The sequence below is a fragment of the Pungitius pungitius genome, chromosome 6 (genome assembly GCF_949316345.1).
Source record: "Pungitius pungitius chromosome 6, fPunPun2.1, whole genome shotgun sequence".
Classification (NCBI taxonomy): domain Eukaryota; kingdom Metazoa; phylum Chordata; class Actinopteri; order Perciformes; family Gasterosteidae; genus Pungitius; species Pungitius pungitius.
In genome coordinates, this window is record NC_084905.1 from 8,621,418 (window position 1) to 8,647,385 (window position 25,968).

Below are 25,968 nucleotides of genomic sequence, written 5' to 3' on the forward strand. Positions count from 1 at the left end.
CATACTAAAAACATCAAAATGTAATTTTATATTATATTTTTTATTTCACTATTGCACTGGTACAATTTAATAAATGGTCAATAAACAACACACATGCATTTATACTAGAATATAAACCAAATAAGAGGTAAAATAAAAAATTCCATAAATAATGAAGAGTCTGAAATAAATCACATGCAATCCAGGCCGTTACTATTCACCTAACCTTTTCATCGGAACCGTTTTTAGTTTTTTTTTCAATTTCAAACTACAAACTTTGGCTTGTAAACTAACATTTGACAAAAACAATAAATACATGTACGATATAATTCCTTTCTCAAACATTGGGAATACTGTTAAAAGCATTCACAGCCACAATGGAAACGGTTGGAAAAATGAATGTTCTTCTTAAGTCACTGAAATTCAATCCAAATGTTCCCATGAAGTATGTGAGCTCGTTGAACAGATATCCCAACACTTCTCGATGCTCTGGTGGTTCGCTTCGTCCGTCAGTATCGACACAGGGATCAGACCCGAGGTGACACCAAGATGGAGTGACTGGTTCAAACTAGGTTGACTCCATAATCCTTTCTGTTGTTATCTGGAGTGTATTACAGACTCAGGGCTCTATAAATACATATATGGATATGTACTGGGCACTATTAGTAAAAATGAACTATAGCTAAAGGAATAACACAAGTACCTAAAAAAATAAATAAGTTTCCTTGACAAAGCATTTATTTAAGGATGTCTATACATATGTTCTTTATGTGAAAAAACAACACCAGCAGAAACATAATACATAAATACAATAAATACTGATTAAAAAAGCCCAATATAAACAGCAATACAAGTTGAAATTGGAAAAATTGAATGCATAAAACCAGTTTATGAACAATAGATTTAATGAATCAAGTTGTTCAGGTGGGATGGTTTACTTCCCTCACTGAAGACTGTGTGGATCCAGAAAGACCATCTGCCAGCAGGCCGTGAAGAGGCATGAGTTTTCTTCTCTTCTGAGGAGGTCAGCGTTTCTTTACTGGTCAGGAGTCAGTAAGCTGACACAAGTACCTGATTGAATATGTCCAATAGGTGCTTGTGTGTTATGTCATACGATTAAGCGGCAACATGTAGCCATGCAGATTGAACAGGTAGCTGCACAGCCTGAAGATATCATTTCATCTGGCCACCTGATAGAGCTGTAGAGGCTCACTACAGAATGACCTCGCACGGCAGATCCAATAGCGGACGGGGAAAGCAGAGCACTGGACCCTGCTGAAGGCTTTTTTTTCTCTCCATGGACAGCAGGTTCCACCCTGGTCCTGATCGGTGGGTGTTTGATTGACAGATGGTTCCCTTGTCCCGTTAACCTACTTCACTGGGACACAAGGCCGTCACACACACTTGGCAGTGGGCAGACAGAAGGCCATGGTGGAGGGGGGCACCAGGATGTCGGTGAAGATGGGCCGGTATCCCGCAGGCAGAGGTGGGGCGCTCTGCTCCAACAGGTCCAGCACCGCCCCCCTGATGTCCCTGGAGACATCACCACGGATGTCCAGCAGCACGGACACATGCTCTTCACTGTGGGAAAGGAAAAAAAAAACACGGTCATAAGGTGTTCCCTGCCCAACGCTAGCTGGGATTGACTCAACCCCCCCTGCACATAAGCTGTGGAGAAGATGGCTGACTAACCTGATGTCGGGGTATTTGGCCGCAAGTCCAGAAACTTCCAGAGTGAGCATGCTGGGGTCCTTCAGTCGGATGAAGTCAGCGAGGACGGGTAGTAAGAAGAGAGGGTTCACTTCAGGGACAGAGCCTTCACCCTCCTGCACACGGGTACATATGGTTTGATAAAGATGGGACCAAGCAGCAACCGTAAAGTACCGTATTGTTGAGATAGAACTGATCCACGACAATAAGAGGATGACTGCTCCGTTTGTAATGACGTCTGTGAGAACATGAACGTTCCTCTAAAAGCCCTCGTCGCAAAACATTCATCCACACACATGAATAGTGAGCGTGAGAGTCATGAAATCCAATGCTGCAAACTGCTTGGGAGCAGGGAAAGAGTCGGCTGCTCCTCACCAGGCCGTGGAGGACTTCTCTGAAGCGCGCGTCGTCCTGGACCATCTGCTGGGCGAGCTGCCTCCTCTCCTCGGCGCTGCGACACACCAGCCTCTTGTGCATCAGAGCCCGGACGTACTCCACCACTGTGAGCCACTGGGCCTCCTCCTGCAGACGCTGCATGGGGAGCACACACACCGCACGCGCTTCAGAGCAATGGCAGGGACACGTCTCCCAGGACCCAGGGTCAAGTTCAAACTAACACCGCTTACATTAACACACATCCTGCACATGGGGGACATTTTCTGCTGAAACAAAGGTTCAGCTGCAACCACCGACAAACCGTTGTCAAAACAACAGCATCTACACAGGTTCCCACCTGTCTGCAGGGTGGCCTAACGCGGCCGTGCATCTCCACGTGGCGCTCCAGGACGTGGCAGAGTTTGGGGGTGGGGTCTCCCTGGACCAGCCAGGGTCGGGTGAGCAGGCCTGGGAGGAAGGGCTGCAGGTCCAGCAGGAGCTGATCCATCACCAGGCGACACGCCCGTCTCACTGCCCGGTCCAGAGCTGCCAGGGGGTTTGGAGGGGTCCAGGAGAATCGCCCCACAGAGTGGGACGACAGCTGCTTCTGCAGACTCTCTGTGGAGTTTCTGTGGCGAGCACAAAGGACGACGTGGATGGAAATCAGGCCTGTGTTTGTTATTCTGCTATTGACTTATATGACGATATGCAGACATGACATCTTGCTGATATCCACTTATCTATTCTGTGTCCACAATGAGTCCTAACATTTGTGTAATAAACCTTCGAAAGCTGCCACCATCTCACTTTAGGATGATGCAGTTGCTGATGGAGGCCAGCAGATAGTGGAGGTAGAACTTATTTTTGATGTTGCTCGGATTTCTGTGGTGCTCCTTCCCAAATTCCACCAAAGCTTCTCGAAACCTGTGATGTAAAGGAATGGAGGTGAAGGGAAGGGTGAAGGTGGAAGACAGGCAGCCCTTAAGCTCCACCTGTATCAACGCACACCTGTTTAGGAGGTTCTCCATCTCATACAGTCCCATCTGTATGGTCTGATCCCGCAGGTGCTCTCCGATCATCCGAGCCACACGGGCGTTCTCCTCCAGCATCTACCACAGGTCCACAAACCGATAAAGCACATCCACCACACATGATAGAATATCACACTCTACTGCACCAAAATCAGGTGCGTAATGTTACTGTAGAATACCATGATCTTGAAAAGGTATATCAATTGGAGCCAGAAAGTGTGACTCCTTTTCAAGAGCCAATCGGAGGTCAGGTTCTAACACAGCCAAAAGGAAATGGGGGATCACACTGTTTTTGGGAGATTCTTACCTGGACATTCTCTTTGAGGATCCAGCTCGTATGATACACAATGATAATATGTTCCTCTGTGTGGAAGTCTGAATCAACTTCTCCATGAAATCATGTCTTACATCAATAGAAATTCAGTCAGAGCCCAATCTGCCTCTATTATAAACTGCCACATATTTCTTATCAGACCGCATTCTACTTAATTGATGAAGTTAGGTGTTTCAATCAAGAAATGCATGGTGTGTGTGTGTGTGTTTACCTGTGTGATGATAGTGGGCAAGCTAGTGTGGTAGAAACCTTCATGGTCTGTATCTGGTTCCTGGTCTCTCTGCCAGTCTTGCAACTCCACTTGGAGGGCTTTGTGCATCCACTGTGATACACTCTTCTAGAAGAGCCACAGCACACAGCACGTGCACACTGTCAATTATAAATATATCTATACCACCATTATTTTAAGGTTTGAATTTAAAAAGAAGTTTGGTGCACTGACCCGAACACTCTGCACGTATTTGTTCTGCAACTGCTCCAGTCCCTCGGGGGAGATTAGAGGCCCCAAGTCCAGTTTCTGCATCTCAGGTACCAGCTCTGGATGACCCATCATGTCTGGGCTTCAGACATAAACATCACCAGTCAAAGCTTTTACTTCTTTTTTTTCACACAAAATAACATGATGAAGTGCACATTTGAGGTAAACAAGGACTCAGCGTTTAGTGCAGTTAAACCAGGGCTTAATATTGAACAAGGCAGTCAGGCTCTTATTTAAAAAACAATGAACCCTAACAGTGAGGTTACCAATAAAAGGTGAGTCTTCTACTTCTTTGCTTTCAGCAGCTACTCAAACAGACAAACCTGTTGACATATTCACACATTCATCCAACTCCCCTGCCCCCCCTCCCAACCCAAGGTTGTCGTTGACACCAAAGATGACCATCAGGTAGCAGGAAATACCAAGAGACTCAAATCCTGCTGATTTCGGACAATAATAAAAAAAGAAAATATGATCTATCAGGTGTCACATGTTTCTGGAAACAAGCCACCAAGCCCAGCATTCTTCTAAATGAACCACAGACTGAGTTCAGCTTAAACTTCATCCGCCACATGAAGCTCAAACTCTTAACTCCGGCAAAAGCCCTGCCGCGGGACCACATGAGCTCCTATCCATAGGAGATCATCCCACGTGGCTTAGAGAGACACCCACTGGAGGCCGAGGGAAGGATGCAAGATGATAAGTCATGGAAGGAGATGTAAAAAAGTAATCACCTTGAACTGAAATGAAACGTTACAAAGGACAGACGGCCACTAAAATCACAGCTCGCTCATTTGCTCGGTCGCGTTCAGTGACCTCCAAACTAAACTAAATGTACACAATGCACGCTTCAGATTGAGTGAAACCTTCCACAAACAACCACACGTGGCCAGAGAGAGGAATGAATCTTCATGAAGCTCACCCGTTGTAGATGTGTAGCACCCAGTTGAGCACAGCAAAGATCTCTCCACTCTCCAGGTCCCACCCGCTAACCTAGGCCACAAGCATCCATAGGGCGTCACCACTGGATAAACAGTCAAAGAAAGCTAACCAGGAACGAGCAGCTGTTCGGGGCCACTGACCTGGAGCAGGTGAGCTTGAAGGCAGCGGTGGCTGGCCCTCAGGTAGGCCCCCGTCAGCCCGTAGTGCGGCGGCACGCAGTGCTCCAGCAGGTGGCGCACGGTGGCCAGGTCGGCCATGACGCCGTGCTGCAGGGCCGACAGGTGGCCCGCTAGGCCGGGGCCGCGCGTGTGCAGGTAGGAAACGCTGCGAAACCGTGCTGACACCGCCTCCTCCAGTACCTGAGAAGGACAAAGCGTTGGATGAGACGCAGGTGGAAACGGAAAATCCCCCGTTTGGCTCAGCTGCCGCGGACCTGGAAGAAGCGTGCTCTCCAGCAGCGGGGCCGCCCGGGGGGAAGGGGCCGGCTGGGTCCTCTGGGCCCCTCCCGCTCCTCCAGCAGAGCTCGGTCCAGGGCCTCCTCCCGCTCCACGATCCTCACCGCGGAGACGAACGGCGTGGGGTTCTGCCGGGCCAAAGCCAGGGCGCTGCTCACCACCGCCCACAGCTCCTTACCTGCAGGGACAGGGGGCGCACGACTGAAACTACACATCTGGAATCGCTTAAGTCGCCATATTGAGATGGAAGCGACAGCAGAGGCCTCCTTCAGTCATCGATGGGCCCAGTAGGAGTCATCTGCTTCCATCCAAGCTCCTTCACCGCTGTATCTGTCATTACTTTGAGTCTCATTAATCAATGGCCTTGCGGAGGCGAGACCTTATAGTTTGTTTGCATATTTAGGTTGTTAAATTTACACGGTTATCTGTACTCATATGAGCCACGAGTTCAACATTCCCTCACAGCTTAGAAACCGGTGAATTGTTATAAGCACGTTACAATATTGAAATCATCTTAAATACTAAGCAGTAACATATCCAGTTATTGGAAAAGATATTGTTATTTTGATGATGATTATTATTATTACACAAACTAGTCCGATACATCAACTACTGTCTTATCACAAATGGACATACATGAACTAGGCTGACATAAATGAGGAGGTTTCAGATTTAAAAAAGAAAAAAGGAAATGTTTGAATGTCTTAGTTGTGTAAATTGTGTTGAATTACAGGGCAGTAAACTCCAGAAAGCAGAGTACACAGTGGGTTAGCTGTTGAAGGAAACTGATATCACCGTGTAAAGTGGGTCCTTACCCAGGGCGTCCACCAGCTGCTGGACACCAGAGAAGTATCTGGCCACCAGCTCCTGGTCCTCTGTGCTGAGCGCGCTTCCTGCCGTCCCAGCAGCACCGTGGAGCTGCCAGAGGATGTCGTCCTGCCAGCGCTCCAGATCCATCAGACGGGCGTGGGCCTCCAGGAGCCGCCGGGACTCCACCAGACGCTCCGTCTCCAACACCATGCCCCGCACTGCAGAGGGGAAGGGCAACTCATTTCCTCAAAATGAAATGAACTTTTGCTCCTACATTGGAACCTTAAATTGATTTGTAGTATGTTACTATTGTAACTATTGCAAGTACAGTATGGATGGAACGTCTTGTAGGCAGTGACCTCTGGGTCTTGTAAAGACAATGCTGAAGGTTCTCCACTCTACTGTCCACTAGAGGGCGTCTGGTCTGGTACCATAGACGTCTATGAGAAAATGACTCTCTGCATTTATTCCCTCAGTAAACATTGTAAACATGAGTTTATGGTCTCAATTTCTAGTTTAAGTCTTCTTCAATACCTGTATAGATCATGAAGAAGCGTATACTTTGATTGACAGGTCGTCATCCCGCCATTGTCTAGTCTGGGAGTAGTTTCAAATTGTCTTCATGAAAGGTAACGGTTACTTTTCAGTTACCTAACAATGTCTTGTCGACTCATTATATGCAGGCCGTGGACGTGCGTTGAAAGCAGCCACCTGATGAATGATCTCACCGGAGTAGAGGCGCGGCAGGTTGCTGACGGCAGCCAGGAGCTGGCGGTGGCTGACGGACACTTCTCTCAGCCCCTCCAGGGTTTTCACCCCCTCGGCGTTGCGACTGGACTCCAGCCCTGCTTTCTTCAAGGCATGCGACACCTCCCTCAGCTCCATCCTGGCCTCTCGCAGCTGCTCCAGACCCCAGCCCACCCCCTCCAGGTACGACTGGACCATGGACTGGAAGGAAATAAAAAGTTCATGTAATAAACGGAGGTGACGTTGTATCATCATGGGTGTGTGGGAGGTCACCTTCAGTCTGGTGTGAATGGAGGAAGTCCTCTGACTCTCTCTCTTCCTGTATTGGCTCAGTCGCTCCAGGTGCTCAGGCCTGCAGAAGACCCCCGACGCCCACTTCAGGGCTGCTCCGCGGGCCAGAGACTCGGCCCGCTCCACCTCCGGCCACACCTTAGCCACCGACACCGCTTCTGACCCGAGGAGGAACAATGACCTTCATTCAGTCATGTGAGCATACCAGGCCTCTGGAGCCCTCTCCAACTATTTAGGATTTATTCAGATTCTACAAAAGGGAATTTTAAAATTCAATGGGAAACCATATTTTCCCTGAAATGTAAAATTACAATAAAAATCCCACGGACAACATGCTAGCTTTAGCCGTTTAGGATGGATCCATGATCCCTCAGATGTGTGCACTGCAGCTGGAGGCCACAGGTCACCTTTAACCATCAGTGTGTGCGGCGCACAGGAGGACGGCTGATTACGTGGTTAGAGGACAACAAATGAGGCTCCGTTGAGCACAGGATTAGCACTGAGCAAAGGGGAATTTGAACTTTATCATGATGCGTTGAAATATAATCTGGTTCAATTTAAAGTTACTGAGAAACTTGAATAAATCCAGATGTTTGAGGATTTGAATAGACAAATACAAACAAATTATTAGCTGTTTACGATGAATAACTATGACTACATCACAAAACTACCAATGACCAGCTGTGTTTTACTCAATATCTTTTATTTCAGCAATATATAAATTGCCTTTATAAAAAACTGTCAACTTCACTGTGTCCAGGGTTACATTTATGTTGTATGATCCTATTTATGATCCAATATGTGAGTTTCATGATCCGTTGCACTAGTAACCGAGATGGAGAAGACCTATTAATGGAAGACCGGCTGGTCCGATAAGCGAGACATTGTGTCTCAGGCAGCGATGTAGAGAGACCTGACAATGCTTCCATTGGGAGTCATGTGAGTCAAGTGCTGGGGGGGGCCGCAGTGTGTGGTGGGCAAAGCCACCCAGGAGTCCCCATTCCCACCAACAGGACTGTGTGTCTCTCATCGGAGGTCATGGGACTCCCTGCTGTTCCTCACCAACACGCTAGAACGTCATCTGCAACAATGAGCCTCAGGGCTCACTCAGTAAACAAGGCGTGTTATTTGTGTGCCATGTTTCAACAGCAAGGAAATTCAAGGTGCTTCACATAAAACAACGAAAAAACATCCAAACAGAAAGCAAAAACTAGAAATAGAATTATAATAATAGATTTGTGGAGCAGAAAAACTGAACACTGCTTCTCCATGTTTGGTTTTGACTCTGGGAACAAAAAGTAGACCCGTCCCAGACGACCTGAGGGTTCGTGGCGTTTCATCAGGTATCAGCTGTTTAGAAATGTCCTTTGTCCCTAATCCTACAGCAGGATTTAGAAGTCAGCTCTTCTTAGGCACACTTTAATCACGCAGACCGACTCGTTTACAGGAAACGTTCCAACACGTCTCCAGTAACACTATTTAACGTGCTGCTTTCGATTCTACAATTCTGTGAGGAGAAACAGGGTGAGCCCTGAGGAATCAGGTCTCAGAACACCATGACGGATTAGTCCACCACTTGTAGATCCGAACATGAACACGATGGCTCATGGGATGGCAGACTACTCCTGCCAGGCACATGCATGAAGAAGCTGTTTCTAATGCTACATGTTCGTCCCACTGACTAGTCACAGAAACTCTAGAGATGCTAAAAGGGACCAAAAGTCTTCTGCTGCACCAATTTGGATCATTCTTTTGTGAATCTGTCTCTACCAAATCCTTGGCTGAAAATGTTCATTATGAATGAAATAAGAAAGCTGTTTTCACAGCATGTAAATGGACTCTGACATTCAAGGTTGAGCCAGCTTCACATAGTAGCTGCTGGTCATGTGGCTTGACCTTCAATCCCAGTGGTCGCGTGTCCTGGTGGTCATGGAACCCTACAGTCCCATGACAAGTTTTATATTAAATACATGCACAGTTTGGAAGTCTTTGTGTATTCATAAACACGTCCTGTGATGTTAGAGTAACCCTCATCACACAGACTGGCAAATGTAGAAGGACACGCCCACAAATCGTCATCACTCAAAACGTAACACACCTGAATACCCTGTTTTGCAATCTTTGACATTTCATTGGTTTTTCTCAGAGACCACCATGCACCGCTTTCTGTCTTCTCTCGCTATTGGGAGGCTCTAGAAGAAATGGGCGTCGGCCTCTCAGCGATGTTGTCAACTGGCAAACTGTGTGTGTGTGTGTGTGTGTGTGTGTGTGTGTGTGTGTGTGCACTCAGCTACCTTCTGGTTGGTCCCCTCCATTCTTGTGATCCCCGGCAGACATTGAGTTGGGTTTTTCGACGACTCCCTTCTCCCCCGAGGCTCTGAGGGCGAAGAGGGACACAAATGAGACAGAGAGGAAGGCGGCAGCGTGGAGGAGAGAGGGCACAGATCCATTCTACTAACTGCTCTCTCTCTCTCAGACACACATCCTCTGCTGAGGGGCCAGCAGGAAAGGGAGGGAGCAGGGGGAGGAGAGGGAAGAGAATTATGCTAGCTGCATGGATAGGAAGACGTGTGCTGTATTCTGAGCCCTATGAGCATGGAAGATATTGCTGGCGCTTCAAACACAGCCGTTAAATGATGGAGAGTTAAGAGCAAAGTGCACAAGGACAACAGGAAGAGTCACTAGTTCAACATGTTCCACCAGGTGGAACTCTGCCTTAAAAGTTACCAGCCACTGAGAAGGTAACAAAACCAACTCCACGACAACTGAGCTAACCCCGCCCTCTCACGAAGGCCGCGTGATGCAGTTGAAAGACATGAGACGTTGAATTAGAAATAGTCATTTGGATTTTTCATTGGAAGCAGCATGAGAGAAAGTGATTGAGGGAAAACAACAGAGAGGTGGTTACAGAGGTTTAGGTAGACATGATGGCTCTGGGGGGCCTCGACCAATCAATACAAACATAATGCACAAGTCATTAGAGTACGAGAACTAATGGAGCTCATGGATATTGGTTGTTCGTCAGAAGGCCCTGTACAGGGTGTCTGTAGAGGATTTAAGGTCTTCAGAACGTCGTAGTGGGATCCAAGTCTTCACTGAGCCTCTGATCCACTTTGTTTTCATGAAGTCCTCTTGTTTACGCCTCACAGCTTGCTGCAGGCAGCGAGAAGCGTGCCAAGTCAGGGGGGGCGGAGCCTTTCCCAAGGGAACATCAGCTTTTAGTGCTGCACTTAACATTCGACTCATGCACATTAAAAGTGTGTGTGTGTGTGCTACATTTGGGAAAGCAAACAAAAATGTGGTCCTGTGTTCAGATACAGATTGTACACTAACGGTGGGAAAGGTACCCTATGATTTACTTGGACCCTCCCTCATGACCCAGTAGCTGGGCCACATGACCCAAGCTGGGTTTTGCCCCCCTCTCGTGATTCCTAAAAAGTTGTTTTGGTCTTCCATCACCTGTTGCTCTTCAGCTGCAGGGTGTTCCACTTTGTGAAGCTGCTACTGGAAACAAAACAATGATCTAAAAGGCTCGGTGAAACTGAAGGGACGATGGTTTTTACACCATCTTTAGTTTGTTACAAAATGAAGACCAACCACCAGTTTCCTGCCTCTGCCACTCAGTGCCAGCTTCTTCACGGCCGCGTGGGGGGGTGGAGCACAGGCTGACGCGCCAGGATGTTGTGCAGTCGGTGTTCCCGTCAGGGCGGGACCCAGGCAGCTGAGAAGCTGTGCCAGGGGCTCGTCACCTGCCGAGCTTTTACAGCCGTCCTGGGGGGTGGCAAACAGGAAATAAAGATGAAGACAAACAAGCAGACCCGATGGCTGACCATCACAACACACTTGATGAGAGATTCATCACAGCCGTGCCTGATCCCCAGCTGACTAGTGCCACCATAAGGATGCACTTTGTGCTCTTATAAAACAAAAATGAGTTGGTCAGAATAAGTTGGATCCCAGTTGAGATCTAACAGGAAATGTTTAAAATCACTTGCACTGATCATACAAACAGAACTTTAATAAATGAAAAATATTTGACAAACCTATAGTGATAGAACTACTTCCCGACACCGGGGTACACAGCTGTATACGCTGCACCTCCCCCCCCCCCACCTTGGTCGTAACCGCATTGAGCTCTGTGACACCCTGCAGTGCCTTCACCCAGAGGAGTTATGGGACTAACAGGAAGTCTAATTCCAGACCACTTCCTGTATGACATTCCTGACCTGAGCTGCCTTCCTGCCACTCTCCCAGACTCTACGTATAGCACGACTATGGCTCACCTCTACATTCCTTTATGTGTGGGGCCGTACTCAAACCTCACATATTTGTCGGAGACAGCTTGAAATGACATTGGGAAGAAAATGGAAATATTTAGGTCATTTGAATCCAATGTTGATGAGCCTTTTTCAGACACCTGCTTGTATTGGTCAAGTACGTAAACTGTTTTGTAGCCATTTCAATCCATTTATTGTACAGACAGCTCCAATGAATGCATAGAAAATGAGTTCACATGAATATTGTGTATAACAAAAAGGGACAGACAAACAAAGACATCAGACCCAACACTAGTCCTTTTATATCATCCCCATATATCATGAGCTGGTATTCCTCCTGTAGTGTGCTCTCCCACTTCACCATCCTACAGTAGTCTAGTAGTTATACATCTCCTTCAACACTTGTGCATTGATACACATTGTTAATCCTTCCAGTATAATGGCAACAAAAACACAATATCATTTGACATACATATGAAAATTATCTCAAATATATAGAAGCTACAAGAAGTTTTCCTGTAGATTCCGAAAGTGACCAAATGTTGTAGCCAACTAAGGCTAAAGCAGCTGATTGCCCCCCAAAATGTCAAAACAAAAACTAGTTCCAAATCAAATGAAGAAAAATATTTCCCTGTATTGATTGATTTCAAATTAAAAAAACGGGAAATAATGATCATGAAAATCAAATAGATATCTCTTAACAAAGAAACAAAATATATTTCAACTGCTAGACAGGCAAAGAAGAACCTCACCTCCTGCCACTCTGAGTTAAAGAATCTAAACCACATGAAGCTCTTATGAACTATAAGGAGGCTCGTGTGTGATTTACAGAATGCTCTCCCTCAGCTTCCCACTGCTGCACGAGTCCGACTGACCAGCCTCCACTTGAGCTGCTGATGTTTGCTTCCACGTGTTGAAGTCCAACAGCGATTGATTGAGTTTCTCCATCCAGTCCAGACTCTCCTGTTTGCTGTCGGCTGAGAACCACAACCTGAATAACAACAAGCATCAGCATGGTGAGAGATGAAACAGTCGTGGTCCTATTTACAATACAAATACCTATAGTTTTAGATATAGATACACGCTTTTGTTTCCAAGCAGCATGTAGCGGTTTTACTTGAGTTAATTGAAGAATACGGTTGTTATGATACCACTATATTCTGACACACACGTTTACAGGAAGCATTTAGCTTGTAAAACAAGTTCATTATGAAAACGTTGATTACAATCCACTTCTCCTAGAGGTGTCCTCTCTTACTTGGCGCTGGCGTCCTGCTGCTCAGGGACGTTGCTGACCAGCTCAAAGGTGAAAGGTCGAGCACACGAGTCTCTCTTCACGGTCCGGACGCAGCGACTGTGGGAGCTGGACAGAGAGATGCTGCCCTCTGCCTCCTGGGACGTGGAAACAGTAAACGAGGAGTGGCTGAAGAGTGGCTTGGCAACTGGTTCTGCGAGGGTCTACTGGGTCTGTCCCTACCTTGGTCTCTCTGTCGTTGGGGTGGTTCCAGTGAAACATGGTGCACCCCACCAGGACAAAATATTGGCGATGCCACACCCCGAAGCCACCGATCAACTCGAACATTGTCTGGAAACGGATCCACAAACAGACTGTTTAACGCACATTTAATGAAAACATCCACCTTGCAAAGACAGGAACGACCGTCTCACTGGAGAGCAGAGCAACTGTGCTCCTATCTTTAACCTTTTATGACAGCTAGGAATCCTCTCGCCCCATTTACTTTGGGAACATTGATTCAGCACGACAGTGAATGGCTCGTTGTTTGGTCGGTCATCTGTCATGTCCCACCCCCCCGGCAGCTCTTCCTTTGGTGACCGACCACTGAGAACACCGGGGTGTCCCTGACTCACTGGAGGTGTGTGACCCCAAATGACCAGCTGTGATCTGCTGCAGGTTCAAACTGCGCTCCCTCCTTCTTCCTCCTGGTTGCCTCAGGCCCCGCCTACTTACATAAAGTGGTCAGATCCTACATCCCGACTCGTTCACTACCTTCTGCTGTCAAATGACTTCACTCCTCTTCCATCGCACACATGCCATGGCCCCTAGGGCACAATCTTCTTCTGTCTATAAACACTTATTGTATGCCCACTCTTTGAGTGCTTGCAGACACACATTTTAATGTAATTGTAAGTCATTTTGGATAAAAGAGGGAAACGTGAAGAAGTCATTGTGATGTAGCCGGAGATCGAGCCTTCACATTACTGACCAGGAAGCCTTGGTGCTGGACATCAGAGTGACTCTCGCTGTCCAGTCGCAGGTAGATGTTGCCCTCTAGAGGTGAGAGAAAAGGCACCTGCAGTCCAGGGAAGAGGGGGAAGACACACTGTTATCTGGCATGATGTGGAAGACCGGAAGAGCAGCAGGAAACCGGAAGAGAAGCAGGAAACGGGAAACACCTTCTTGAAGAACTTCTTTCGCTTCACCCTTTTCTTGAAAAGAATAACCACTTGAAATTGAACGACTCTGACCATGTGGTTTCATCTATTAATGTTAGACAAATAGCCATCACCATCACTACTGCTTTTGGGACTGAAACAGTTACCGTACATTTCAGTGACAGTGAACATAAACATTCAGTATGTTTAATGGCACAGTGACGACGAGGAGGGATTAAAACAGATTATATCCTCCCCTTTCCTTTTTGATACGAAAAAAATCTAAAATGACATTTTTTAGGAGAGAAATGTGTAGAGAATAAACCTCAAGGTATATGCACCATGAAGTAAATTATTTCTCAATGTCCTGACTTTGAGTCACTATAGTAAGCGTTGTCTTTGATTTTTGACAAACTTATCAAACAGAAATTCATTCACAAACAATAGGATCAGGTTCATTTGTACAGAGACAAGGATAGTTTTTGCCAAGTGAAGGCCGACAGCGGCGTGAAAACCTTTTCCTGAAATTCATCTCCCAGCAGTCTCCTGATTTTGCCATCAAGTTTCATCTGAGGGGAAGAAGAAAGACAGAAGGGGGGCAGACATGTTACATCACCAGTGAACCCACCCATGTGTGGAAACAGACAGAACCCTATAAGCACCAAACGGGTGGACAGTGGCGCGTCTTCTCCAAAACAGAACGCACACAGGGAAGGAGGTGCTAGACCTGCTGACTGAGGAGGTTTGGAATGAGCCCAGCCTTCCCTCTCTGGGTTTTTCAGTGCTCACAACCCATCAAGCTACAGGAGACACTGGCAGAGAAAGTCTCCAGTAGAGTCTTTGGTTGGTTTAGTTTTAACTTTTAAGTGACCAACACTCTGAGGGACACATTTCAGCAGCAGACACTACATTTTGGGAGAGAGCAAGGCTGACATGGAATAAACTTTAATTCCCAAAGATGGCAAAAAAATGTGTGTCTAGAAATATGTTGGCAGCATTTACCTTATCCAGAGGGAACTTGCTGTGTCCCAGCGAGGCCAAGGTGATCTGATGGGAGCCTACCAGAACAAAGCTGCTGGAGCGAGCAGTGTTCAGAGCAGGAAGCGCAGCAGCTGAAGAGCATAAAGAAGACTTAACTAACAATTTCTTTTGTATTAAAAGCATTTGAGAGATTGAGGCAAGGAGGCCTCCTTGTGCTATAATAAATACTTTACTTACATGTCACACTGTTACTGGATCTCTATAGTAAACAAAAGAGGTTTAGGTGCAATGTGAAAAACAGTGACATGTACTTACGTAAGCATGAAATATGAAGAGGACACTCACTGTGATCGTGTTCAGAAGCTTTCTTGGTGTAACCTGAGAAGCAGCACAACAGAATGGACTTAGACAGTCACTGGTAGTTTAAAACCTGGCTCATTAATGAGCTCACTCACTCACCCGCGACTTGGTGGAGGTCTGGTCCACGCTGAACTTACTCCCCGATATGTGCGACTAGGAAGGACAAGAACAGGCCAAATGACATCCTTAGACAAGTAGCCCGCAACAGGTAGGCTAAGCATGCAATGCAAACATCTGACCATCACTGTTAGCTGATATCATATCAAGCTATTGATAAGGATATTAATGAAATATGCATTATTTTAACCAATGTTTCATACCTATGCAACAAGACCTGCTTATAAAATGAAAGATATGTTATGTTATATGTCTCACCAGGCTGTAGACCTCGACATCAATCGCAAAGGTTGAGCGGATATCTTTCCTAAGGGTTAAAAAGACAAATTCTTATTTGCAATCCTCTATAAATACATATATTCTAAATCTGCGTGAGCAGAATCATATTTTACAACCTCAACTTGATTGTTCAACCTGTTGAAAAGTTGCAAATGTGGCCATGTGTCAAATGAGAAAAAGGAAGTGAATGAGATAAGTGATCAAGTCACCACACAGCAGCTTACAGAGTGATGGAGGTCTGGAAGGAGATGGTGTCTCCATTCTGAGCATCAGCAGCCGTGGCCAGCGGGGTAGCGATGATGTTGCACGGCCCGTAGCGGATTAGCACGAAAAAGTAGTGGCTCGGCCGACCTACGTTTCCATAGAAGAAGTCTCATTTTAGAGCATCTTTTACATAAGCTCTACATTTTCAAAAAGGTTCTCTCTATTGAAATGCTGCACATGCATCAGAATAAGGTGAACCATGAGGCAGCGTGCTACCTGCGCGTTTGTGGGAGGAGCAGACAAACTCCACCTTGAGAGGCAGCTGGATGTTGGTGATGCGGACGGTCCCTCTGCAGGGCTGCTGGGAACCGTCCTCGTCGTCTCCTCCGGACTCTCGCAGCCTGGCCACCTCCGCCTGCAGGGCCGAGTGCTTCTCAGCTGAGACACACCAGCAACCAAAGAGAGACAATAAAGCCACAATGCCTGCCAATCAGTCCAGCTTACATCCATCTCTGGCCACCACATCCTCTCTGTCATAATAAGGGTAGGAATTCTAGAGCTATGTCCAAAAAACAGGTTTTGTGACACCCAAAATGTTATTAGTTCATCATTAGATTAGACTAATAATTGTTCTTTTCAGTCAAATATCTTCACATCCTCAAAGCAAGGAATAGATGATAAAAACTAAATTGGCTATTTGTGTGTGACAAAGGCCTTTAATAAACCCAACCCAAACGATTGGTTGATATTTAAACAACTGAGAAATATGTGGATTAAGACAAATATGGAATGGAGTATGGAAACATGTCCAAGTCAGACTCCACAATGGTGCTTTTTAGTAAAAATGGCATGGTAGCGATTTCTTTTCAGGATGAGGTTTTATGTGATGGTAAACATCTCTCTCGTGGTTTTGACTTCATGATGTTCTGTAGATGTGATTTGGCATACTCTCCAATGCAGGTTTCTCTGAAGTTGCTCATCCCAAATTAAAGCCATATCAATGGGTCTTATTCTGTTGTCACGTATGTGAGATGGAAGAACACAAAATACTATGCTTGCTGTTTCTCCTAGAATCCAATAGTGTGAGTATAGCCTCTCATCTGCTGCACATACAGATTGGACATCAAACAAACTGAGAATCTCACAGGAGACGAGGAGGAGCTTTTCAGCTTCAGCCTCCTCCAGTGAGCCCCGTCCGTGCTCCTCATCGGTACAACAGCTCAGAGCCTGCAGGGTCTGCTTGATCATCGTCTGCAGCTTCCCTGCTTCCTCCCTCAGGGCCTGGAAAGAAACAGGACAACATCATCAACACTTTGGATCACATTTAAGTCAATCAGGGAGGTTTCTTTACAATTTACTGAATTAAAATAGTACTCATCCTGTGAATATATGACACGCACACAAATGGTGCCTACATTTATCTATTGTCGTACATTGGGAAACCTATATGTATGCTCACTTGTAGAATGATCAGGTCACATGTATGAGAGAGGGAGTAATTATGTGCTCAGTTTAACTCATTTCCTCTTGGTAATGCGGTTTTAAAACAGAGGGGGCCTCTGGCAGTGAGGTTGCAACCGAATCATCACTGCACGTATCTGCATCTTGTTATAGCCAGAGACATTCTTTCTGCAAAGTGCCCTAATGAGTAAAATAAAGCACTTGTCGACGTTCGTAACCAGACAGTTAACAACAACAGCTAGGTTCAGTCCCACCATGATCTTCTCCTTGGTGTTAGCGGAGGTCTGAGGTTGAGACTTCTCTGGAGCTTGTCTCTGGACACCAGAAGCGACGCTCTGAGCGGTGGGCAGCTTATTCTGTCTTTGTGTGCGGTAGGCCTCAATACTGAACACACACACACACACACACACACACACACACACACACACACATCAAATCAACAATGGACCCACCGATTGATTAGCATGTAATAAAAGGATTTATGAAAATACATAATTAAAGAGTCATACGATGGAAATCAGAAAAATATTTAAACATCATGCAATCCCAATTTCTAGTTCTCCTATTAAATACCACAAAATGAAAGTAGTGGCTTTACGGTCTTTCTTCTGTTTGAAACATGATGTAGCTTTGATATTGTTGAGGACGGGACTAGTTGTCGTTACCTGTATAGAGGAGCAGCTTCCACAGGAGAGGGGTGGTGGCTCTCTTCTGGAGTCGAGAGAAGAGAGGAAGGATTGGCCTCGCGGCTCGCTGCCCGCCGCTGTTGGCAAAACACATTCCAAATTCTTCCAGGTCTTGAATTGATCACAGAGGAACTCAATGTCTCAACAGATCAAGTTTTAAATTCAACCTACCAGTGGGGTGACCACAGCCTCCACAGCCCTACTCAGAGGAGAGAGGATGCCACTGGGAGGGAAGGTCAGCTCATCGCTGCTGCATTCAGGCCTGTTGCTCTCATCACACTGCTCTTCTTTGGACTCCTCCTCCTCCTCCTCCTCCTCCTCACCACTCTTCTGCGACGCTTCTTCCGTCTCGTCTTTATTTCCGGGGGAAACGCCAATGCCACTGTCGGGGTCGCCGGAGTATTCATCTCCCCTCCTCTCCTCCTCCCCAACACTTTCAGCACATTCCAGGACTTCTTCAAACATCTGATCGATGATCTTGGATGTATTGGTCTCATCGGAAGAATTCAGCTCCCCATCTGTGGAAAAAAAACACATTCATAAAAAAGGTGTGAGGGAACTTTCTGAAACAAAAAAATAGAACTGCAAGTTTGACGACCGCTGTCTTGTTTCTGGTCCAGCACAACTAGGTGTGAAGGTGAAGAAACATCCCAGCAGCCGCCATCCATCTGATTCCAGGGTTGCGGCGTACGTACATTCCCTCTCCTGTGAAACACCAACTGTGTGCTTGTGTGTGAATATTGGTCGCTCTACTCGGAGAGGAATATTTACCAACACACTCAAGCTGAATGATTTTTGGATTTGCAGCGATACCCCAATTCTCTAAATAACAAGTGTGCATCTCTGGAAGTGGAAAAAGCACCCAGTGAGTCTACTGATAGAAGCCCAGTGTTTCCAGTTTACTAGTGGTCAAGGATTTCTGTCTGACCAACAAACCAGTTCACCCACGTGCGACCCCAGAGTTTGTAGTAGTCCTCGGGCGTTGACACCTTCTTACCGTTCTCCCCTGACATACTGCTGTCTACGCTGGACCCTGTGGAGGTATTGTTCTCAGACGGGGTCGAGTCGTTGATGAGCTCGGGCTTCAGGATGAAGGCGACTTTCTTTGAGCGCCCTCCTTCCTCTGCTTTGCGAGTCCCCAGCCCATCTACACCCTGCCTCCCACCTACCGCATCCTGCTCCATTTGCTCGCTCTTCAAAAGGTGATCTGACCCTGGGACATGTGTCAAACTCTGACTTCCATCTTTTCCATCAGTGTTCGATGATTGCACCTGAACTTCTGCCCCTTGTTTGATATCTATTTTGAGCTCTGTGCAACCTGTCCGTGTTTCTGTCAGTGCAGCCGGAGGAGAATCCGCAGTTTCTTTCTTGCTGCTACTTCTGTCTGACTTTACAGCCATGTTGTCTCCTTCTATGCAAACTGTCTGCATCTCATGTGATTGTTTATACACATCATCCCTTTCAATACATCTACCTGCGTCCTTCTGGTTTGGTTTCATGCTACAAACGTAAACATCTTCTGTACCTGCTTCCTCACGAAGTCCTCCGAGGGACTCTTTGTCTCCGCTTGGTTTATCTAAAGTGCTTTGTGACTCCTCAGGTCTACAACTCTCATCTTCCTGCACTTCAAAAGCCTCGGCCATCTCAACAGGGGCGCCCCCCGAATAACATTCCCCATTCGGGATGTGTTTTGCGACACAGCCTGGTTCCACTCCAGATGATTCTAATTCTCTCTCCTCCTCTTTGACAAACACATCTTCCTCCTGTTCACCAGCTGCAACAGACGCGTCCTCATCTCGAGGATATTGCCACAAACGGAGCTCCGCATCTGTTGACAGCTCAATCCCCTCTTCGCTGTATGAAGAACCATTTCCTCCTTCATGCGAAAACAATTCACACTCGCCATGTTCAGTTGCCAGTGAAATCTCAACCCTTTCAGTCGTGTCTGACTGCTCTGCACGGGCCGCTTCCAGCAAGCTTTGCTCATCGAATGTGGACAACTGGGACACACTCTGCTCCTCACTGAAAGGGGCTTTGGAGAAACTCTGATCCTCGTTGAAACACAACTTCAACACTGTTGGTGGTTGTTGGGTCCCTGGCTGCTCGTCTTCATTTCCTTTCTCCTCCCTGACTTCATTCTGCTCCTTATTAGAGCAGTCAAGCTCTATGTGAGCTTCACAGTCACTGGGTGCCTTTTCACCTGTTGGAAAAGCAGTCTCATATCTTAACAATACGATAGCTAGGCTTCAAACTTGATATCAATTATAGTACTGACATTTACATCTGTTTGGTTTTATGAGAGCCCCGACCTGGATTTTTTGGTACGATCATCAACTGCTGGTATTTCTCTGATCTACTGACAATTCTGCTGCGCACGCATCATAACTCACTGTTTACCATCAGGGGTCAGCAACCCTTTTCATAGAAAGTGTCAATTTCAAATGACAAATGTGCTAAACAAGAAGGCTGCCATAGTCTTAAAAATATCCAAATCATTAACCAACCAAAATGACATCAAGGGGAAAGACTGTTTGAATTCAAAGGCCTTACCTGGCCCACTCGAAGATAGCTTCTCTTCACATGCTGCAATAGCTTCAGAGAAGCTGCCGTCTTTGATCCCAACGTCACAATCCCTCTGCTGGAAGCACCAGAAAACAAAAAATGAGAAGATGCAGAGCACAGGTTTGATGGTTATCAATGCAACGTAATCCAAGTAGATACAAACGCTAAGAGAAAAGTAATAATACTGCATCTTGCAGTTATTGAGTGAGAGAGCAGAGCATGAACCAAATAACCATGGTCACCACAGTACAGCAGCTAACATCAAGGTGTAGCTCTGCTGAGTGATCAAAACACAAACTCCTCTGAGGTGACTGTAACACAGACATTTTCCCACTTAATAGTATTTCAAATCAAATATAAGAGACGGTTGAGGTCCGCTGCGTTTCATGACGTGTTGGTGAAAGAAAATGACCCTTTCCACACATTAGACACTATTGAAAAGGTGATCTTGCCTCCACCACAGAAATAAGTCATTCTCAAAACAGGATATTTTGCTTTCTTTGGTTATCCAATGTCACTTGTCACTGCCCAGATACGTAGTGGCCATTTTTTGGCTCAAGTATTTGCAATTTGTCAAAGCTCAAGCGAGACCACTGAATCACATCCCACCGCTGCAAAGGAAGCTGTTGGACACTCCTTGTAGGTCCAAGAACCCAGGTGAAGGGGGATGAGGGGACATGCACTGGCGTGTAAAGCAAGCTCACTATGTATGAAAACATATAATCACATGCACAAAAGCATATTGAAACAGGAGTTGCCACTGGTCTGCAGAGTATGGTGCACTTACTGTAGTGAATACACTACATGCCACTCAGACAGCACAACCATTTGTAAATGGTAACTATCGTAGATCACTAAATATTACTCAAGAACTAAACTGCCTGCAATGTTTCAACAGTCCCGCCCTCCCAATATAATGGTAGTGGAAACATTGTATTCAAACACATTATACAGAAATGCTGAAAACAAGCAAGAATCAGTAAGTATTGTACTGTCGATTTCTCAGAGTCAAAGTCTATGAGATCTCCAAAATCACAAACCCACCCGAGACGAGGCGGGATCAGAGATGCTCCTCTTCAGCCAGGCGTTCTCACTGATTGGTTGGAAAGGCAACTGGTTCAACTCCTCTTCTCGTTCCTTATGAGTGCAACCATGACATTCCTCAGTTCTTATTCTACGTGATTGGTGTGTATCAATCACTTCTTTGATCATACATTTGCTCATTTAAAAACCGACCTGGTGAATGCGAGAAGCCTGCTTGGAGCTGGGTGCTGGAGTGCTGTGGAGTTTCTGCTGAATGGCGGACACAAAGTTGGAGCGGGTCATCTGGGGGGTGCTGGCCTGGCCTGTCGTTTGAGTGGGAGAAGCCTGGAAGTCGGGCCCTTTAAAGCGCTCCAGCCGTTGATGAAACTCTGCCTGACCTGAAAGGAAATAATTTATACAGATTCAGATTCAAAAATGTTTAAACAAGAAAAACATCAAATTAATTAGTTAACAAATGGTAGAAATATTCAGACCAAAATAGGTTATATTGAGTATCTGCCATAACAAGTTCTCAATAATTGTATTTCCCACATTACACAGCAGTTGTGTGTGTGCTACAAGGAGATTTGAGTCAGCAACGCTAGCCCAGTTAGGAAGCTCTTGACGTAATAAAAAAGCCCTGATCTATTTTTTCCAGCACGACTGAGCTTCAAATGGCCCGAGGACACTCGAGGACCCTTGACTGGATCTGTCCATGGAGCATCAATTATGAATGAAAAAATCCTTATTAAAATAATTCAGATACATAGATCATGTCAACCCTCAGACGTGGGCCTCTAGCCACTAAGCCAGAGACCATTTCAGATCTTGCTTTTGATGAATGGAAAACAGTATGATGAACTATTGTTGTTTCAATGTGTGTACAAAATTAAGAAAACCCAAAGAGAAAACAGAAGTAAAACACTGTATTCTGTGATAAGCATCATGTTTGTTCTTCTTTAATGTGTTGATCATTTGCATCCTCACCAATGGTAGCCTCTCTGAAGACCCTTCCATAGGGGCTGACTGATGGGCTGTACCCCCCAGGATCCGAGAGGCACCGCTGGGCCAGAGGAGATGCCCCTAAAACACCGAACATCAAAACAACGATATTTATCCAACACACTGACACGCTGGATCCCCACTGATTGTTAAGCACCGTCACAGTGGTTGGGGCTTTGAATGCAGGAAATCCTGCTCGACTTGGCTACCTGACAGGTCACCATTTTGAGCAGCGTTAGACTTTGCTGTGCCCTTCTACATACACATTGGGACAGATAAACACTTGGTTGTCAGTGTGTCAGTTCCACCAAGTTAAAGTGAACACATTCTAAAAACAACAGCTGTGCAATATATCATAACGTTATAAAGCTTTTTGTTAAATCCTTCTGATGTCTTGGTGTCATTTTATGGTAATTTCTGGGTCTGTAAACAGGATGTAGACTGATCAGTTGTTTGTTGGATTGCAATGTTATAGTCAAGTTGTTTTTTTTAATATTAAGTGGACCCAAAATGATAGAGACAGTGAATCATAAGCGTCCTGCTTCAATTGTAAAACAATCGGTTTACCCTCTCGTCTTCGGCTCAGCTGCTGGATCCTGGACCGGACTGAAGGAACCATCGGTGTGTCCGGCTTTGAGTAGAACTCTGCTTGGAGTCCTGACGAGGATGGTTTTGGACTCCAACCGGCTACCTCCAGGCGGCGCCGCTTCTTTTCATCATTCCCCTCTGACATCAGAGCACAGGGACAAAAGTCACAAATATACCGCAGAGGACTGCTGGGATTTGGATAAACATTCTCAATTGCCAATGTTGTTCTCTACTATTGGCCTATCAATGGTTTTAATACAGGCTGAAACCAACCTAATGTGGAGGGGACATTGTCTTCTGACACAGGTTCCCTCTGTCTTTTTAAAGCACTGTTCTCCTTCTCCTCCTCCATTATGAGCTGCAAACAGTGAAATCAATGACTTGCTCAAAGGTTTCATCCTAAAACATGTGAACAAACAGAAATACGATATGACACTATCTTTAGAATGGAACTGCGGTCACCTCAGCAGGCACTCGGATTTGTATGGTTAGAGACAGACAACAAAACATTTTTACAATTGAGAGACTTCCCAATTTCAATTCTCTATTTGTACAGAAATAAATGTCCTACACAAGTACCCCCAAGTTTCTCAAAATGTTAATCTGAAATAAAAATACTTTTCCAAATAATTCCAGACCATGATCGATGTGTTAAGACTTGGACTATATGTATACCAAAAATAGTAAGTCCTATTTTTGCAATTTCAAAAAGCACTGCAATAAGCTGCAATAAAAAGGATTTTCTAAATAATTCAAAAAAAATGAATTAAGGACCAAAAATGAAATAATGGTCCCTGTACAAATTTAGAGATTTCTGCAACATGAAATATTGAGATATTAGCTTTTTGAAAAATCAAATATAGGACTTTTATTCTGCAGAAATCTCTCAATTTGTACAGTAAACATATTTATTTTCCGGTATAAGAGTAGTGAGAGATGTCATTAACACAGTACATCAGTCGTTGTCTGTAATTATTGGAGAAACACCTTTTACTGCAGCTCAAATATTGAGAACTGAAGTTTTAGAAACGATATAACTTTTATTTTGAGTAGTTGTCTTAATATTTTCTATTAGAGAGGTCCTGAACACATGTACATTAGTCATTGTGTGCAATTATTGAGAAAAGTATTTATAATACCTCAAATAAGTGGTGTTTCTTTGCTTTAACAAGCGAAACATCCGTTTTTTAATCCTAAATGTGAACATAATTCATTAAATCTTATTGCCAAACTACGCAATTAGTAAACGCTTTTGTTTTGAAAACCGGATGTTACCTCACGTTTCCTTCTGCGCTCGCTCCCGATCTGCCGTTTGAACGCGTTTAACGTGAATGTCAGAAAACAAGTGGGATGAAATTCAAGCGTCGGCTGAGTAGACCGCAGTAGATTGGACTCATTTAGGTCACTCTATCAACATTACGTCATGCAAAGAATTACGAAGTTAACAAACTCATGGCAAAAAACAACAACTAACAGAGTGGGGAAATAATGTTATGTATCGTTATCACGTTACCAACACTGAAATAACCACGAGCTAGTTGAATTAACGTTAGTAAGCTTGCAAAGTTTCGGTCCTCGAGCAGTGAAAACTAACGTTAACTCGAAACATAGCCAGCATTGCTAACGTTAGCATGTTAGCATTAGCAGCACTGTCATTTGATTCAAATCAGGGAGGCTCATTTCAAGCTAATCTAACTGCTAAAAATCGAAAATTGCCAGCGCAAGGTTAGCCTAGCCCGGAATGAGAAGCTAACATTAGTCGTACTTAACGCTGCATAATATATGCTAACCATATGTACCTGGTCTTACCTGAAAGGCAGTCTGAAACTACAGTCTATATGAAACAGGTCAACTGACAGAAAACCAGAGACAAACCTTCTTGTTGTTCAATGCTTTAAAAATGACTCCTCCTTCAAATTTGAATTTTACCGGCTTCTTCTGACGCTTGCGTGCATAGAACCAGGCTACCGTAAGTACACAGAAGCAGGCGCAGAGGAATCCGGAATACCCCCCCTATTGGCTCGGACTCAACAGCTGGGAGTGAGACGGAGGGCGTTTTACCGTACTCACTAAATTAGACACGCAAAAGCAGAATCAACAACTAATATCACAGTTTATCATCACATACGTGATCAAATACATCTATCCATCCATCTATCTATCTGTGTTTATTTATTTGTATGCGTATGTCTTTGTTCATGTCCCTGTGTATGAGTGTCTATTTGTAGTATTTGTATGTACACATACTGTACATCTCTGATGCACAGTTAACTTTTCTTTCTCTTCTTCCTCTTCCCCGCCATACATTTAAGGCTGAAGCAATCTCCGCTAGTTTGACTTTACCTTTACCTTTTTTCATTGATTCCTGATCAATGAGCGTGTAAATTTGTTAAGCAGCAGTGCAGCCAGTGGGAAAACTGTATGGATGTAAATGACTAATACATTATATTAAAGTAATTTTTAGTGTGCTCAGGAGTCCAAATCACTAACATTAAATCACCAATACAAACTAGCAAATTTGAGCAAAGTCTAGTCAACTTTATCTCAACTTTAAACTTTAATTAATCTTAATTCCCCAATTGCTGAGTGGCTAGTAACTTTGGATAAAAGCCACAGTGGCTGGTGAGCAAAAAGGTTAAATTCGAGTGCTGTATCTATGTATATCAAGTGGAATCTACTGATGTGGACATGTAACTTCACCATAAATATTAACAATATTAACATTGAATCAAATCTTTTATATACAGTAATGGTATTTAGAAATTGATCGAGCATGGTGGAAAAAAAATGCATCCACTAAGTGTGACCACTGTCTGTGGGCTGGGTATGATCTCAAAACATCGAATGCCATGACAATCTTTCCAACAACTAAATACAAACAC

General features: G+C 45.1%; 2 protein-coding genes across 10 annotated transcripts; both read right to left on the reverse strand.

Moving 5' to 3' along the window:
- Window positions 1-21: 21 nt before the first annotated feature.
- On the reverse strand, window positions 22-9,707 carry exoc3l1 (exocyst complex component 3-like 1). Its single transcript, XM_037450813.2, has 15 exons — window positions 9,447-9,707; window positions 7,135-7,310; window positions 6,843-7,062; window positions 6,120-6,332; window positions 5,283-5,482; window positions 4,990-5,208; window positions 4,830-4,900; window positions 3,872-3,989; window positions 3,641-3,766; window positions 3,073-3,173; window positions 2,872-2,988; window positions 2,423-2,693; window positions 2,065-2,220; window positions 1,672-1,805; window positions 22-1,560 (listed from the first exon to the last, which is right to left on the reverse strand). The coding sequence occupies exons 1-15, from the start codon at window positions 9,487-9,489 to the stop codon at window positions 1,374-1,376; spliced, it is 2,352 nt and encodes a 783-aa protein (XP_037306710.1). The 5' UTR covers window positions 9,490-9,707; the 3' UTR covers window positions 22-1,373.
- Window positions 9,708-11,604: 1,897 nt separating this feature from the next.
- anln2 (anillin, actin binding protein 2) lies at window positions 11,605-25,054 on the reverse strand. 9 transcript variants are annotated; one of them, XM_062563152.1, is made up of 24 exons: window positions 24,962-25,054; window positions 23,360-23,444; window positions 23,066-23,224; window positions 22,484-22,579; window positions 21,710-21,894; window positions 21,518-21,610; window positions 20,462-20,549; window positions 18,909-20,111; window positions 18,083-18,429; window positions 17,891-17,988; window positions 17,480-17,609; window positions 16,910-17,045; window positions 16,041-16,202; window positions 15,785-15,911; window positions 15,540-15,588; window positions 15,264-15,317; window positions 15,150-15,182; window positions 15,042-15,063; window positions 14,826-14,935; window positions 14,339-14,392; window positions 13,655-13,741; window positions 12,907-13,014; window positions 12,688-12,821; window positions 11,605-12,420 (listed from the first exon to the last, which is right to left on the reverse strand). In XM_062563152.1, exons 2-24 carry the CDS (start codon window positions 23,436-23,438, stop codon window positions 12,255-12,257), a joined length of 3,720 nt encoding a protein of 1,239 aa, XP_062419136.1. In that variant the 5' UTR covers window positions 23,439-23,444; window positions 24,962-25,054; the 3' UTR covers window positions 11,605-12,254. The 9 variants fall into 9 exon arrangements, with proteins under 9 accessions (XP_062419136.1, XP_062419137.1, XP_062419135.1 ...); XM_062563153.1 differs by having other exon boundaries at window positions 20,462-20,546; window positions 24,896-25,020; XM_062563151.1 differs by having other exon boundaries at window positions 24,896-25,020.
- Between the last annotated feature and the right edge of the window lie 914 nt (window positions 25,055-25,968).